This window comes from Calonectris borealis, chromosome 26 (genome assembly GCF_964195595.1).
Source record: "Calonectris borealis chromosome 26, bCalBor7.hap1.2, whole genome shotgun sequence".
NCBI lineage: Eukaryota > Metazoa > Chordata > Aves > Procellariiformes > Procellariidae > Calonectris > Calonectris borealis.
The window spans coordinates 2,324,217-2,340,763 of record NC_134337.1 but is presented as its reverse complement, the minus strand read 5'-3'; the positions used below and the strand labels follow the sequence as shown (position 1 = coordinate 2,340,763).

Here is a 16,547-nt window from a genome sequence, read left to right as displayed (position 1 = left end):
TTCATTTTCTTCGTTTCATAGGTATTAGGGATCTGCCACATATTGTGCACTATGTCTCTGCATCATCCTAGCAACGTAAACTGTTTGGGCAATGGTGACATGACTCGAATTGTCAGGAAACATCAGGCAAAAAAACTGTTAGGTTAGGGGAAGTGTGGCTCAAGTGATTGCTGAAAATATCCCAGTTAAGAGACTTTAAGAAACCCACTTGAGCTGCAGAATTCATGCTGCTAGCTCTTTCCATTTGTTTTTTCTTAGGATGTCCACTGTAGCATTTAAATGAGTAAATAAATACAAACACAAGGAGAAAATAGAATCAGACTTTGAACTGGCTGATTCCCTTCTTGCTTTGAAATGTTTTTGCTTTCCTATAGGTCTGCTTGTGGTACCAGGCTACTGGTTGTGTGCAGTAATTAAATGGAGGGGATCTGTGGCACCAAAGGCCTCTCCCCACTTCTGATTTCCCAATGCTGTGGGATTTTTTTCCTAGTGGTAGCTATCTTTCTGCATTGAAGCTAAAAATAGTTTTCTACCATTAGTCAATAAATGATCCACTACTCCAGTTTGCGTTTTCTAGAGTCCTTATCATAGGAAGAGGCACTCCAATGTGCAATGGAACTTTGCGTGGAAAAAAAAATAGTACTGTTTATGTAATATTTAAGCAGGAATATTATCACCCTGCTTTGCAAACAATTTCCCTAGCCACTAAAGCAAGCTATATATATTTTTTCCTCAAAAGGCCAGGGTAGTACAGAAAGGCTTTAGTCGGTCTACATCCACACTGAGCAAGCAGCTTTCCATGCAGCCCAACTTTCGTCTTGTCATTTTATTAGGTACCTTCCCAGTTCTACCAGAGTTTAAAAACAATATGGTGACTGAGGCAATTTATGGATCTTTTTATTACTAGCACATTTTATCTTGAAGGAATTCATAAATACAAGTTAATCATTAAAGTGTAGGAATGAATGTCCTCTAGACTGCCTGACGTGTTAACGCTTTACAGGTAGTGCCGTGCGTTACCTTTGCTCAGTATCCTTCTTGACAAAGCCATTGTGGCTTTGTTTTCTAATTGCATTCTTTCACTTCTTTAACTGTGTTACATTTAAAGGGCTGTTTAGGACTTTTATGAATGCTGGTAGCTGTCCACTTGTGTTGCGTTTGGAAGCCTTAACTCGTTCCCATTTATTTCTCCTCTTACTCCATTGTCGTCTGTCTGTAGCTGCACAGTCACTTTGACTCAGCAGTTTTGTTCAGCTGCCAAAAGAGGCAGTGCAGACCTTCCACTGCCCTCTCCTTTGGGCTTGCATCATTCATGAGGCCACACAAAATGAATAAGGAAAGCTTATATGCTAGAAATTGGGACAGGAACCTTTCTTCTCCTTTTTCATTTGGGTCATTTTAGCTGATTTCCTGATCCAGTTGATGGCATAAGGCTAGAGCTGGCGCAACAGAGCAAGTGGGACTGAGCAGTTGGGTTTTGGGGGAGAAAGTGGTCGGTCTTTAGAGAAGCCAGGATGACTGTTCCTTTCAGCAGCAGCATAGAGTTACTCTGGTTTATGCTGTAGTTGCGCAGTCATCTTAAATTCAAGTTAAATGAATAGAGGAACAGTGTGCCTCTTTTCCCTTTCACCCAGCTTCTATTTCCAAATGTTGTTCCCTTTTGTGGAGTAGCTTTGAGGAGCTGCCTGTCTGGATTCTTGTATTCTTAGACTTCCAAGTAGTGGCCACTTGACATTCTGCAAAAAAAAATTTGCTGGATAATTCCAGCATCAGGCACGTACTCTACAGTTATGGAGCATGTCTTTTTAGAAGTCATCCAACAGTGATTTTAATGAGCATAGGCGACAAGAGAATCCCCTGTAGGTAAGATGTTCCCAGTCCTTTTTCATCCTTGGTTATTTAGAACTTATGCTTTACTTTAGGTGATAGTTCAGGTGTTTAGTTTCTCCTCAGTTGGTCTTATGTCTGTCTTGTATCTTAAGGATCCCTTTAGTGTTAAAAATCTTCTCTTTATGTAGAATTAAAGTTAAGACTCCTATTTGTTCTGCAATATGAGATTCTTATTATAAGTCAGGGAGGAGTTTTTAACCAAATATACTTGCAGTTCATTGCTGAACCCTTTCCAGCTGCCTGATGCCATTTTTATTTGAGTTGTGGAGGGCAGAACTACAGGCAATACAGCAAAGATTGTACCATGGCTGTGTAAAGAAGATAATGCTGTCTCCCTAACCTGAATCCAGGCACTGTTTCCATAGATTTGGTTGGGCTCCCAGTTTTGTGTAAGAGTTTGTCTTATATGCTTTAAAAAAAATTCAGATCATGAGACCTTACTTTATTTTGCATTAAGATTACTGCTGCCAAAAGAAATCTGTTTTACTGTCCAAGGAAAGCTATAAACTTGAGTTACCTACATTAGTTATTAGTCACTGTTTCTGTGAGCATTCTCAGTTGCTTTATATTCCTTTAGGTCATTGTCAGAAGTAGTGAAATAGGCTAAAACGCATTCCTGTTTAACCTGTGCGGGTTCACGGGGGTGCTTCAGCCCTTCCGCAGTTGGACACATTGAAAACACATTTCCATGCTGATTCCAAAAGCTAGGAGGAACCAATTTGCATTTAATCAGGTGTTTTGTGTGTCTCCCTTCTTGCATGACTGAGCATTTCTGCCTTTTCTTGCAAGGTAGCTCAATGGCTGAATTTGTATGAGGACTGAAAATACGGATTTCTAGAACATTCTTTCCTGCTTGTGGAAATTAATTTTTTTCCCCAAGCCAGTTCTGATTGCCTTATGGGATTGTTACTGAACAAATCAAAATATAGGAGGACCCCTGAGGTTAATTCCTCTGTAGCTCATATCTCCATGCTTGGTGTAGCGAAAAGAAAATTTACAAAGCAAAGACAGGAAACTCTCTTTTATTGGAATCTTCTCTAGCTTTCCTCCGGCAGCTTTGGTTAAACTTTCCCATTCTGTGCTAAGAGTCTGGCTAGGTCATGAGTGTTGCTGCTCTCCCATCTTCTGTATCCTTTACGCTCCCCTCTGCTGCTTCACTGCCTATTTACTTTATGACTTTGGGAGGGAGCAGTGGCAGTTTGCAACAGCGATAGTCAGGGGTTGGGCGATCGTATCCTGTTTGCTGGCTGTCGACGGTGCCGCCACGTGTTGGTTCTGCTGTTTGTTCCCTAGGTGCGTGTCGTGCTCTTGGAGAGCTGGTCAGAAAGTCTCTTGGCTGATGGAAAGGTGAAGTTGCACACTGGGAGGTGGATGCAGTGTTTTTACAGCCTGCTGAAAGCAGCAGCCAGCATTTAGAGAGTCCATAGTAAGATAAGAGATTGTATTCAATACCACATACTGTTGCCCTTCTGCTTTCTTGTACTTTGGGTAATGTTTTACATGGGAGTTAGATGCAGCCTCATAATTATTCTTTGTGCATATTGATCTGCTGCTGAAAAAAAATTATATTTTGGCCAGACTGGAGATGCTCAAATGAGAGGATCCGCTCCAAAACTGGAACAAAGGCTGTAGAGAAAACTTAGTGGCGTGCTGATCTGATACTGAACTTAATTTTATGGTCTTGTAGCTCATTTAAGGCACACAGGCAAAAAAAACCCCGAACCATTATTCCCTGGTGCCTATGCAGTTGTTAATATCAACAATATTTTTGTAACAGCAAAGCATGTATTGCAAGAAGAGATTTTAGAGTCTTTTAGGTAGAACTGTATTATTAGAGGTAAGAAATATGCCATAAATATTTCCAACTGTCTCAAAGGACTATTTTTGATACAGTACTCCAGTATGAGATAGTATTATACAGCTTCGTATTATACACCAGCAAGTACATCATCTTTATATTTCACTTGTATTTTTTTCTTCTGTTTCTGGAATTGATTTGTATGGCCTTGTTTTTCTCTCTTGCTAGCTCCAAGGCTTTTGCACGCTCTTTAAAACAAAGTCTTAAATTCAGTCTTTTCTATAAGCCTTTCCTTCTTGCCCTTCCATGAAACATTCTAGCTATGCTAGAACCAGAAGCCGTTTCTCTTTTGCTGCATGCTAGAGACTGAATTGTGTAATCTTTAGCAATGCAGCTGACTGTACCATTTACATTTGCATGAACTCTTCAGGGATTCATGTTTCCTTTTAAAGTTTGCTGCTATTCAGAGAGAATACTCATATTAAAAAGTAGGGTAGGGAATATAATAGGGATTAAAAATATCTTTCCTGAATTTTATCATCTGAAATAAATTCTTTTTTTTGGTGGGCAAGGTTAAAACTGAATATTTATTTCTGCAATTGGCAGTGGTCAGTTAAAAGAAGAGTTCCAACTGTTCCTTTTGACAAAATGGATTTTTTTATTGCACTGTGACATAAAACAAGAAGTGTAGCATAGCATGGCTCTTAATTTTAACAATAAAACTAAAATATATTTTTGCTTTCTGAATTATTTATAAATTTTGCCTCTTTTGTTTTCCTCAGTATTTTGGAGTTTTTATACTGTGCATGATAGAGGAGAGCTGCTGAGCTTGCAAATAACTGATTTGAAATTGCTTTGAATGATTTTGCTTTTTTTGGCTTTTTGTACCTAATCAGAATTGATGTGACTGAAGTGCAAATCTTCATAATAATCATGCATTTACTGGCAGTGATTGGAGGACCACCTTTTTGGCAATCTCTGGTAATTTTGTGCATGTTCTTATTTTATCCTTTTTAATAATCTAGTAGGCAGCTGGAAGAACTACCTGCAAATAGTAGCACAGTTTAATTTGTGAGGGGAAGGTCTCACTTTTCCTCATAAATGGAAATATATATTCTTGAGTATAGGTCACATGGCAATAACTGTGCATTCTGGTTTTACCAGAGTTATTAAAACAAGCTATTATTTTGTATCTTGTGTTTGCAGGTAGAAGGTTATCAAACGTTGCACAAACTTAAATGTATCTTAACTGAAGTCCAGCTTCCTTTGAGAGAGCTGGCCAAAACTTGAATGAATTCCATGCAACAAGCTAGATCAGCCATGAAGGAGTACTAAATTGGATTGAGGGTATGGGGGAAACTTTTGGAGAGCAGTTGGTAACGATCAGTAGATAATTTGGCCGGAACGTGGCTGACAAGTCTTATCTGTGTGTGGGGAAAAAAATTATCATGTGGGGTTTTCTCTCTCTTTTTTTTTTAAATTTTTAAAAATTTTTTTAAAATTTTTTTTTAGCAGTGAGCATCCTAATTAAGCAAGCTTACTATCACGAGCTGGCTGCATATAGATCCTGCCTATGTTATATAGGTTGCCAGGCCATGTCAGCTGGCAGTTTATGGGCTGTCGTTGACTTTGTTTGCGTTACTGACGCCATGTTGGGCTGTCCAAATAGCATTGCCCAGAGAAAAGCATACATGTTCATACATAAATATAACAAATTTCTGGGAATAACATCTAAAGCATTGATTTCCCGGAAGGTTTTCCTTCCTAAGTATTGATCTTGTTTGTGTACTTGATAAATGCAATTCTGAAGGTGGATAAAGAAATCTTGATTTGCAATAAAACCAAGAGATAGTCAAAAATCACTGAAACACATCACCCCAAATTGATGAATTTCTAATCTGCTTCATATAACTAGAGAAATGAACCCTCTAACATTGTAGAGAATATCTAGAAAAAGGAGCTAACCTTGGCTATCCCAATTTTGCTACATGTGCTTTCAGGCTTAAAAACCCCAACCCCCCCAATTAATTATGTAAACTGCAAAGTAAACACTCTCTAAAGAGAGTGAGTGTGGATAGAACTAACTCTAAAAAAATGAGGCTACAAGTCAGCTTATTGGTGCCAAACTTTTCTAGACATTAGTGTGGCCAACACCCCCACGCAGCTGCTTTTCTGCATTACAAATAGGGATTTCCCAACTCACGTCCTCAGTTTCCTTTTTCTCTTTTTAAAAAAGGGGGGAAAATGCTGCCACAGCAACCTGTGGCACAATTCAGTGCAAGGTGTTGTTTATGTGAGCTTAGAAATTGTTCTCTTGTGATATTTAATAACTTAACTTAAATAAATAACCCTTTAAAATAACCTATGAAATAAATGCCCTGTTCAGCAAAATCTTGAAATCTGTTAGAAGTTCTGGGTTGCAGCAGTATTTGGCTAAGTCAGCTCCCAAAAGATTAAACTATTTCGAAGTCTGGTGTTGGATTAATGGAGGCATTTCTGCAGAGAAGAAACTTGATCAGGTTCCCCATGACAATTAGGAATTTTCCTTTTTCATTCAACTTGTGAGATTTTGTGTTTATTTAGAGATAAATGCTATTTACTACTTGCAGAGTAAAATACATCACACAACCCCTCCTTACCCCCCCCCACCTCCCCAATCCTTTAATATTTTATGTGATGGCAAAATTGGTGGTTTGGTATTTTTGGTTTGTTTCTATCTGGGGGGAAAAATAATGGAATAAAATGTGGTTGTATACTCAAACATTCCACTTTCTTAAGCTAACGTGAAAAGCAAAACAATCTGAATAGGCTAAATGCAGAATTGTGTATTTTTGTCAATTGTTGCTTTCATTAGCTCTTTTTTTCCATGAAGCGGTGTGTAGCTGTACTGGCTTCCTTCCTTCTGTCAGTGTAGATTCTCTTTAAAGCGTGTTAAAATGCTGTTCTGCAAGGCTCCTGAAGCTCGGTAATTTCTGGTGGATGGTGAGTATGACTGCAGCCGAGATCCTCATTTGGAAAATGTGAGTAAAGTGAGCAAGCTTAGGTGCGAATTGTTTGATGCTTTGATTATATAGAGGGTTTTTTCTGTTTGAAGTGAGAAAAGTGCTGCAGTTGCTTGAGTTTTATTCCACAATGTAATCTTTAACAGCATAAACGCTTCATGAATATAAAGCAAGCTTGGTTTTGGCCCGCTATGAGTTGTTACTCCTCTTGCAGATGTGACTGAAGCGTACGTAACAGCTCTAAACTACAGGTGGGATCCAGCCTTGTGAGAAGGACTCCCCGAATACTACGCGTTGCCCAGCTGGTTGTGGTATTTGTGATTAGGAGCTGGCCAAGAAGTTTCTGGAGGGGGTGCCTCTGTGTCCACTTATGGATGCGTAGTCTCTTACACACTCTTCACTGCTGCTTAGCTGTGCTCTTTTCCTGACTATTTCCTAACTATTTTTATTTTCAAATCCCAATTCATGCTGCACAAAACTGATGGCATCTAGTCTGGAGGCCTGACTTTAATTTTCTGGCAAATGATTTTGGACTTGCTTTAATCCAGGCTCTGGCAAGCACTCATTCATCCATTCTTTGCCTGCTGCCACTTGTTTTTATTAATGTGCATGTGCATGTTTTTTTCCTAGACAAAATTTGGAATGCTCCCTTTACCAGGATGTATCTGTATTCAGAAGCTTTCTGTGCAGTGTAGCCTTTCTCTTGTAATCAACATCAAAGGGTTTAACAGAGAACATAATTTACCTGCAAAAGATTTGGCTTGCAATAATTCTCTGCATTGCTGAGAAGTCTTGTGAAGTTCTGCGTGCCTCTGACTTCTGGTGAAACCCATGCGATTACCAGCCAGGTCAGAAGAATTGTATGGACTGTAGTGATATATGGAATACCAGACAAGGAAGTCTTGTGGCTTGCCTTGTAGTGTCCTCTTATTTAAGAAGTCAGGGGCTGCAATGCCATTTTGTAGGAAGATTTCTGAGTACAACTCCCTCTCTCCCTTTACTCAGATTTTTTTTTTTTTCCTCCATGCTATTTGCTTGCCTTTGCTGCTTCCAACTTTTGGCCTTGCTGCTTCTGTTCTGTATGCAGAGCAATTTAGCAGGTGGTGCCTTTTTATACCTCTCCTTTGACTGTCCTCTGCCAAATTTCTGTACGCAGCTTTGTTTCCCATTAATTATTGCTGCCAGATAAGTGCAGTCTAGTACCTATCACCGATGCAGCTATCAGTGGACGCAAAAAGGAGAGTGTTAATAAAGCATAACTAGCCAAACTGGATGTTATAACAGTGTGGTCTCATCTTCCTGCCTTTCCTGAGCATCCTTCTCAGATGTGTTGGTAGTAGTTTGGAGTTTATGGGGTGTTTTTCCCAATGAACTCCCCTTGTCTTTGGGAAATGTCAAACTTAATGTCTCTTGACTCCTGTATAAAGCTTGCCATTGTCGTCTTCTTCCTGTAGAAGAGTAAATTCACCCCATTCTTTAAATACCAAAGTTACTGAAGCAGAGGGCAGCACAGGTACCTTCCTTTGTAAGACTGAGGAGAGACCTTCAGAAGGCTTATGCCTTGTAACATTAATGAATGATTACAGTTAGCACTCCAGTTTGTGGCAATGGTTTGTTTACTTGTCATTATTCTTTCTGTGCTATCTTTCAGAAAATATTTTTTGACTTAACAGTGCAGCCTGAGCAAGGGAGAAATATGTTTGAGTGTCATGAAACTATGCCAGCCAGCCAGAAGCCTGCGAGGCAGTGATTTGGAGAGGTGGTCTGGATGCTCATCTGTAGGCTGCCTAAGAGCAAGGCATGAAGAGTTAAAGCTGACTCTGCCTCTTAATTGTGCCCTGAAAAGATTAAGTTATTGAACGCGATAGAAAACTAATGATCTTTACCTGCTGAAAGCTACACTGAGAGTGTAATTGAAGAAAAATAGAAACAACTTGACCTCATTTGGGCTTCTGTATGTAGTTGGACTCCTTGCTGTTGGGGAACCAAGTGTGTTTATGCAGTTGAGGGCTATGACTGCAGTTCCTGAATTAAGAGCCTGTGAAGATTTTTTGTAGTTGTATAGATAAAGTTGGGAAGCTTTGGGTAGTTCTCTCTAAACACTTGCTTCCAGAACATATTTGCTGTGGTTTATTTTGAACTCTGTTTTCACTTCTAGTTTCTCCTGTTCTGCTTGAAACACTACTGTTAAAAAAATGAAGAAAACTGCTGCCTTTCTTTCAAAGCTGCCTGTACTCATTTTTCACTTCTTTAGCAACCTCATCGCTTGCTCTCCTGGGCTCACTGACTCTGAGATGACTTGTCTGATCTCTGTTTGCTTCCCTTGTCTTTCCCATAAGGTAGTATCCAGTTTCTTAAGGGGCTCCAATGGCTCTTGCTTTGCCCAGTTTGATCTTGGCTGCAGCTGTGAGTTTTACAACCAGCTTGAGAAAAGATGACTGATGCATTTCTCTTCCATGTGATAGCTGGGTGATTTAGCTAGCAAGTTCTTGGTTTCTGTCCACTTCTCTGCTTTTGAAGGCTCTTTTCAGGTAACTGAAGATAAGTCTGGCTTTAAGGGAAGCTTGATGGAAGGATTATTGGAAAAATACATATTTCTCTGTGCCTTGTAGAAATTTAAATCTCTGTATAGCAGAGAAAGAAAAGCAAACGTGGTGTTGGAAAGTGGAGTGTTTGAGTGCACTAGAAGTATTAAACCCAATTTTAGTTTGCTTGTGCATATTTTAACTTCTTGTCTCTCTTCCATTAAGATTCCAATACTGAATATTCAGGTGAAAATATTCCCGGCCCTCTGCACTGTCGCAGGAACCATATTCTCTTGTACAAACTACTTTGGTGTGATCTTCACAGGTGGAGTTGGCAAAAATGGATCCACTATAGCAGTACGTACTCTGTTCTGCTAGTTACTCTTTAGCACTTTGTGGCTTTTCAGCCATGCCTTTAGTTTTTATTTAAGTTAATACCTCCCACATGTGAAATATTTTCCTTTCAGTTCCTTGCTGACTTGGGAAAAACAAGTTAATATTGTCTGCGTAAGAATAGTAGTTTTAGGAGTCAAGAGTGTTAAAATTTGAGTGATTAAAAGTGCTCGTGGTACTTTGATATTTGCTTTTGAATTGATCCTATAAAACAGGTTATACAAATACACCCTCCCCTCCACCCCAAGAGTTCATAGAAAGGTCCAATGCAAAACTCCATTCAGAAGGAAGTTGGTCATGGTTTGTTTATGGTTTTGATCCTTCTAAAAGGTCTGTATTATTTTTATTACCAGTGAAAAAGTACAGGTGGAGGTATCTGCACAAGTACCTTCTGTTTCAGTGAAGATGATGATTGATTCTGGAACCCCAGGAGTTTTCCAAAAAGCAGTTCTCTACCAGTCTAATAATTAGTTGCTACCTAGAAGGCTGTTTTAGTTGCTTTCTAGCTGGCACAGAAAAAGCAATAGAATTATTGTCTCCTGTCACTTGCTAACAGTGTCAGCCACTGCCTGTGTGACAAGTGTCAGAGCTGTGCACTTCTTGCTGCCTAAAACCTTATTTTCTCCCCCAGCACAAGGAAGGTTCAACCACATTCTCAGCTGATGCTCACTGAAGTTTCACCACACTTTGTTCCTGTTAGTACCAATGATCAGAAAGACATGTTTTTAATGTGATTTTAGTTAGAAACCATCCATTTCATACCACGTGAATGTTTGGCTTATTGAGGTTTCTTTGCAACGTGCACATTTTGTTAACCTAATGCTTTAACTTTAATCTCACTGTAGGGAACGAGCGTCCTTTCACCTTTTCTTCATATTGGGTCAGTGATTACATTAGCTACAGTGATCTACAAGAAATCTGCTGTGCAGCTCTTTGAAAGGCATCCCTGCTTATATATACTTACTTTTGGTTTTGTATCTGCTAAGATAACAAATAAACTAGTGGTAAGTGTGCCAGAACCTTCGAATTTCTTGTTACTGCAGTAAAACTTTTTGTAGATTTTAAAGTTCTCTGGTTATTCCATTGACTAACTTGTGTCTGTTTGTGTAATGAAGTGATACTTGTGGTTTACTTATTTTCAGTAGCTTGGAGGTGCAGCGGAGCCTTTCTTCTGTTTGAAAGGGGAGTGGTAAACTTCAAGCTAATGCCATGGTTACACAGTCAGTGCCAGTACAGCTTAGAGTTGCCAGAGTTCTGTTTCTCCCCCTTTCCCAGCTGTTTGTTCACATTTTTGCAGTGTAATTGTGCACATGGGTGATGAGCTGGGCAGGAACAGAGGTGGCTGAAACCCCCCTCGGATCCAGGTGCAGGGGGGAGGAAAGTTTGGGAGAGGGAGAGAGGGTGACAGAGCTGCTGAGGCTTGGAACAGTTGCTCAGGGTTTAACTTAAACAATCGGAGAGAAATAGCGGTTAAAATATTAACAAGTTTGTACCAGGGAACAGATGGCAATGCTATCAGGAGAGGAGCCCCTGTTGAATCGAGAGTGAATGAGGGGTTAAACAACTGCTGCCTCAGTTCTGCGGGCATATGTTGCGTTGCCGCATGAACTGGATCAGTGTTGGACGTAACTTGCAATGGAAGAAAAGTTTATTTCTTACCAAGACCAGTTTACTGCACAGTCCCATCAACAGTTGTGCTGTAGAAGTGAGGACGTGGTGTAGGACAGCCCCTGTGCATGTGAGGGAGGGTGGGGAGGTCACACGTGGGCACGAAAAGGCATAATCATCAAATCGTAACCAGAGAGAGGTGGTGATCCTTATGGGATGGGAACAAACTGGTGGAGTGAGAGAAACACGAAGTGTCTCTGATTTTTGAGGATGTAGCAGCTGTGAGTTTTGATTTCCAGGCTCAACTAAACCTTAAAATTTACCAGTCTACTTCCATTTTACTGTTTTGTTTCTGGCGGGAGGAAAAGTTTGTGGCCTGGAAAATGTGTTAGGTTTTTTCCTCTGGCTACATTCTTCTAAGAAAAGATACTTCTCTGCAAACCTTGCATCTCATATAGCTGTAGACTTTCATGGTTAAAACAGTATTGCTGCCGCTACTTAAGTACTCGATATGTCTTACAGTAAAGTGGGTTGAACTGTAACTTTTCTGGCTTTGTGTATTCTGAAATCGCTCTGCCTTGGCTGGCATATGTTTATTTCTTAAACTTCCTTTTTTTTTTTTTAACATAGGTTGCACACATGACCAAAAGCGAAATGTACTTTTATGACACAGCATTCATAGGCCCAGCACTATTGTTTCTGGACCAGTATTTTAACAGCTTTATTGATGAATATATTGTTCTCTGGATTGCCCTGGTAAGTATGGGCTCACTTTGCCTGTCGGTAATCGTTGCCAGCATTTGCGCGCTCTTTCACAAGTATTGTTTGCGTTGGTTGAGCCTAGCTGACTCGCCTAGAGGGTGATGGGACTGGGAGCCTACTTTACTGAGTTGATTTTAAATAGAGCTCATGCAAACAGAGGTAAACATGGTTTGCTTGGTGCATAGTTTAAACAGTTTTAAAGCAATGTAGCAAATATTCAAAGCTTAGAATAGAATATTTTGAAGATTTGTGTTGATGTCTTATTAGCAAGGGAACACATTATGCGCAGTGCAAGTGTAGTATGGCTGTGCCTTAAGCTCTTGAAAGCATGTACGTCTGTCATTACTAACAGCGCCCATTAGGATGGGTTAACTTAAGTTAAACTCATATGTGCTTATCAAGCACTCAAGTGTTATCTACCAAAATGCAGTGTTAACCTTTTAATAAAATTTATATTTTATGTATGATTATCACCATTCAGAGTTAATGGGGCATTTCACAGTATCTGTATAGCTACTAAACTGTTTTCCCCTCTCTGACTCTAGAATTAAGAGTCTGTATTCTTACAAAGCTGGAAGAAAGCCCAGCATGCCTAGAAACTTTCTTCACTGAGCTATTATTCCTACAGAGTTGGAGATTTAGTTCGTGAAAAGAAGATCCTACTGCTTTTATTCCGAAGTGTGCGGTGATGTTATGCTCTTGTATTACACTCTATGAAAACCTAGATCTAAATGTCTGTAATATTTTTCCTTTGGCAGATCTTTTCTCTCTTTGATTTGCTTCGATACTGTGTCAGTGTGTGCAATCAGATCGCTGCCCATCTGCACATCCATGTATTCCGAATCAAGTCATCCTCCACGCATTCTAATCACCATTAGTAAATGGGGAGTCACCATAAGGAGAAAGAAGAAAGAGTTGGTTTTCTACATGAACGGATGTGAAGATATGTAGGAGACTAAGGCAAAAAGCAGATAAGAACAAAGTAATTTATAATAATTAATGTTGTATAACTTTTATTCTTTGTTATCAGTAACACTCCTTAACTAGTCTCCTGCCTGAGAGAGTGAATTCCAAGTACACCCTAGTCAACTCTACATGTAGTCAACTCTGTTGGTTCAAAGCCCGGGAAAGCATGCAGGGAGTAATGCTCTGTCTTTGTAATTACCTTGATTACAAAATAATCTATATATGGTGAATGGATCCCCAACAACTGAAGTTTCTAATGTAGTATAATTACAGCTGCAATACGACTTGCTTTTAATTTTAATATTTCATCATCTCTTAGTGAAATACTTGTTTAGTGTCCACTTGAAATTTATTTACTAAAGACCTGAGCTGGTAAAAACAGAGATATCGCACTAGCTTGTGTAGCTGAAGCAGCTGTCAAGGTTTGAGTCCAGACTGATGTGGTTGTTTTGCTTATGCATTGCTGATAAAGCGGTTTTTTGCTAAAGAATAATGCGTTGAACAGGGTCCTGCAAGCAGAAGGGATGACCGGCATGCAAAATAGTGTGGTATCTTTGTCAATTAATTTTATTTTTTTAAATAAACATTATCTAAAAAGACAACTTATTTCTCAATTTTCTTCAGTGGAAAGACTATAAAAAGAAAATTTTACTGTTTACTTTTTTATGTATAAAACTTCAGCAAAATTTCCTTTCTGCTCTTAATAAATAAGAATTCTGAGAGCAACAGTTGTCTTCAGATGTGTGTGTTGCTCTGTCCTACATAGACCTATGAAGCAGAATCCTGGCTGCTATTTAGAAAGCAGTTTTCTAATGCTCTGATGTGTATAGTGTTGCCATTCCAGGATCTCGAAGAGCTTTCTCTGCTACATAGTGCAGTAAGTTTGGGATGTGGTGTGGTGTTGTGTGGGTTTGTTGTTGTTGTTGTTTTAAATGTGGTGAACTGCATCAGGAAGGCTAAGTTAGATTTAATGGAGGGTTTAATCGCACAGTGCTGCAATGTCCCCCCTGGCATTGAGGAGGACTTCAGACGGCTAACGAAGTGCCTAGGCTTGCTGTACAGAGCAAAGGGAGGGTCTCCAGAGCAGGATCTGCCTTGGCTATCAGGGAGCTGCTCGGGAAACCATTGGTGGGGAATGCTAGGAACCTGGTGGCAGAAGTCCTAGCCCTCTGACCATCAAGCATCTCACTCAAGATGGTAAGAAAATGCCTCTATCTGCTGGGAACCTAGAGCCACAGCAGTACCTGAAGACAACTGCATGTGTCTCTTCTTTGAAGGAATTATTTGAAGGAATTAAGTACAGCTCACTTTTTTTTTTAAAAAAAAAAAAAAAAAGGCAAAAAAACCCCCAACAACAGTAAATCAAAACCCCACTTGGCCACGGGAAGTGGTGACATGTATTTCCTGTGATACCCTAGCGATCAGAAAAACGTGCTCAGGAAGTGGAGAGAAAATTCAGTTCCTTCAGCGAGCAGAGAGCTTTTAAACCCCTTCTTCCACCTCCCTGGGACAGTACCCGGTGTCAGGCTGTCATGGACAGAGGTTGGTCTTCCCAAGTTGTGTCCTTGCAGAGACACGGGACTGCTTGGGCTAGAGAGAGAACACAGGAGCACGGCTCTAGTTTAGTTGTTGAAGTGTTTGTCTCTGCGAGGAAAGAACTGGGGCTGGCCCTCTTTGAGATGTTGCAGGAAGTGGAACTGAGGTGCTGACTTCTCCAGCCGAGCATTTAGCACGTGGACGTGCTCTGTCTTGTCTCTTCTCTGGTTGGAAGAGTTCTGGTTCCTTCCAAAATACCATTTCAACAAGTGAGTTGGAGGTCATGCCTTGGGACTGGGGCACCGGGGAAAGGAGGAACGTCTTCAGGACAAGGAGAAATTTATGTAGGCTTCCCCGCTTTTTGCCCTTGAACTTCCAGGCATTTGCATGCTTGTGCGCAGCTATTTTATGGCAAGCACAGTTGAGGGGTCTTTGGGGGACCTGGCCCTGTGGGTTTGTCCTGGGGGCTCCCAAAGGGTCCCTGCCAGGCTGAAGCCTGAGGGAGAGTTTGGTTCCCACATCCTGACCACGTACCTGGGGCACAGCTCTTAAGTGTCCTGGAAATGTTGTGGTCCAAGTGCCTTGATACTGGGAGCATCTCCAGTGTGTAAGGTGGCAGCTGCCTCTATAGTATCACAGTTTTAGATACAACTGGGATTTAGATAACTAGTTTATTTAGTTTTAACTGTATTCAGCTGGGTGAAGGTTTGATCTAGATAGTCCAGCCACTGCTGCTGCCCTTCAAGTGGTGAGCAAGACAAAGTCCGCAAGGCAAAAGACTTGGAAGGATTTTAAGGTGCTGAGGGCCTGTCTCCCCTTTCACAAACCATGTGTTTCTCTTCATCAGCATGAAGTGGGTGCAAAACTCCGTCGCTTGGAAAGTCCCTCCCTAGAGTGTAACTGGTTTTCTAGAGATGCAAACAAGGAGAATCATGCTCTGAGTCTTCGGGGTTTTAAGATTTAAGCTGCTCCAAATAATTTGTCACTGATATTTGAGACTGGTGAAGAACTGCAGTCTTTAAAGGGTTGTCTAGGACCAAACTTTCATTTACAAAACATGTCTAAGCTAAAGCCTGTGGATGTCCAGGAAATGCAATAGGGCACCTTTTCCTGAGCTTTTTGCTGCCTGGAGGTTTGAATGCCCTCTGTGTTCCGCCAGCCAGGAAAAAATTCCCATTTCTATCCTGATAAAGTTTCAGTGTTATCAAGGAATAGTTACTGCTGGTAATCCAAGCCATATAAAGTGTTGATATGGATATAAGTATTGTATAAATGCCTGTAATAAATAATGGAAGAAATGAACTTTACCCCTGGCACTTGTACTTTACAGTACTGTTTTGTTTGTGGTCATAGGTTATCTTAGATATGCTTGTAGAGCTGAGGCTGCTGAAGGAGTTGAGAAGGAAAACAGAATTTTTGTGGGCTCAGCCTGATCTTGTGACATGCTTTTTCACTTTCTGTTGCATTCAGAAGACACTTAGAAGGAAGAGCTTCTGCAGCAGCAGCCTGTTGAGCTTCCTGGAACACCTGTGTCTGAGCGTACTCCCTTCAGAACAAATACAACCTGTTCTCTGTTAAGCCCTAGAACTGTAAAGGCAAGCTGAAAATTTCCACTTGGGATTGGAGTGTTGCCTCCTCTTCTAAGAACTGGTAAAGGAATTCCCTTGCTTTGGCAAGGAGTTTAACACAGCGAAGAGACAGGTCAGGATACCTCAGGGCCTGTTTCTGTTTCACAGTGTCAGTTTGGTTTCATACTAGTGTTGTTCTCTTCTTTCCTTCCTACCCCGCACGCACCAGGTACATCCAGTGCTGCTGTGCCCCATCTTTGAGTTTGGGATGGAGTTGCAGAGAAGTTTAATCGTTTCCAGAAAGCGGGATGTGAAGACTGCAGCAGTTTTCAGAGGTTATAGCCAGCTGGGAAGTCATCTGAGGTAGGAGCTGTGTCTATTATTGTTCTGGAGCAACCTGAAAGCACTTAGCAATAATGATGGCGCTGACTCTGGTGGGTTAAATATGCCCAGGACTATTTGTTGTCACTGAGGCCAGCTGGCAGAGGGTGACACGTGC

The 16,547-nt window shown here is 40.6% G+C and overlaps 1 protein-coding gene across 6 annotated transcripts in view; it reads left to right on the top strand.

Moving 5' to 3' along the window:
- The window catches only part of CEPT1 (choline/ethanolamine phosphotransferase 1), a 31,467-nt gene extending 17,921 nt beyond the window's left edge, over positions 1–13,546 (top strand). For 2 of the 6 annotated variants that reach the window (XM_075174432.1, XM_075174426.1), the window contains exons 6-9: positions 9,441–9,572; positions 10,454–10,612; positions 11,847–11,972; positions 12,737–13,546. In XM_075174432.1, coding sequence (XP_075030533.1) covers positions 9,441–9,572; positions 10,454–10,612; positions 11,847–11,972; positions 12,737–12,856 — 537 coding nt within the window. In that variant the 3' untranslated portion in view covers positions 12,857–13,546. Of the gene's footprint in view, positions 1–3,183; positions 3,238–4,584; positions 4,670–9,440; positions 9,573–10,453; positions 10,613–11,846; positions 11,973–12,736 lie in introns of all 6 variants that reach the window. The other 4 variants (XM_075174428.1, XM_075174427.1, XM_075174431.1 and 1 more) reach the window with 4 other exon arrangements.
- The last annotated feature ends 3,001 nt before the right edge of the window (positions 13,547–16,547 follow it).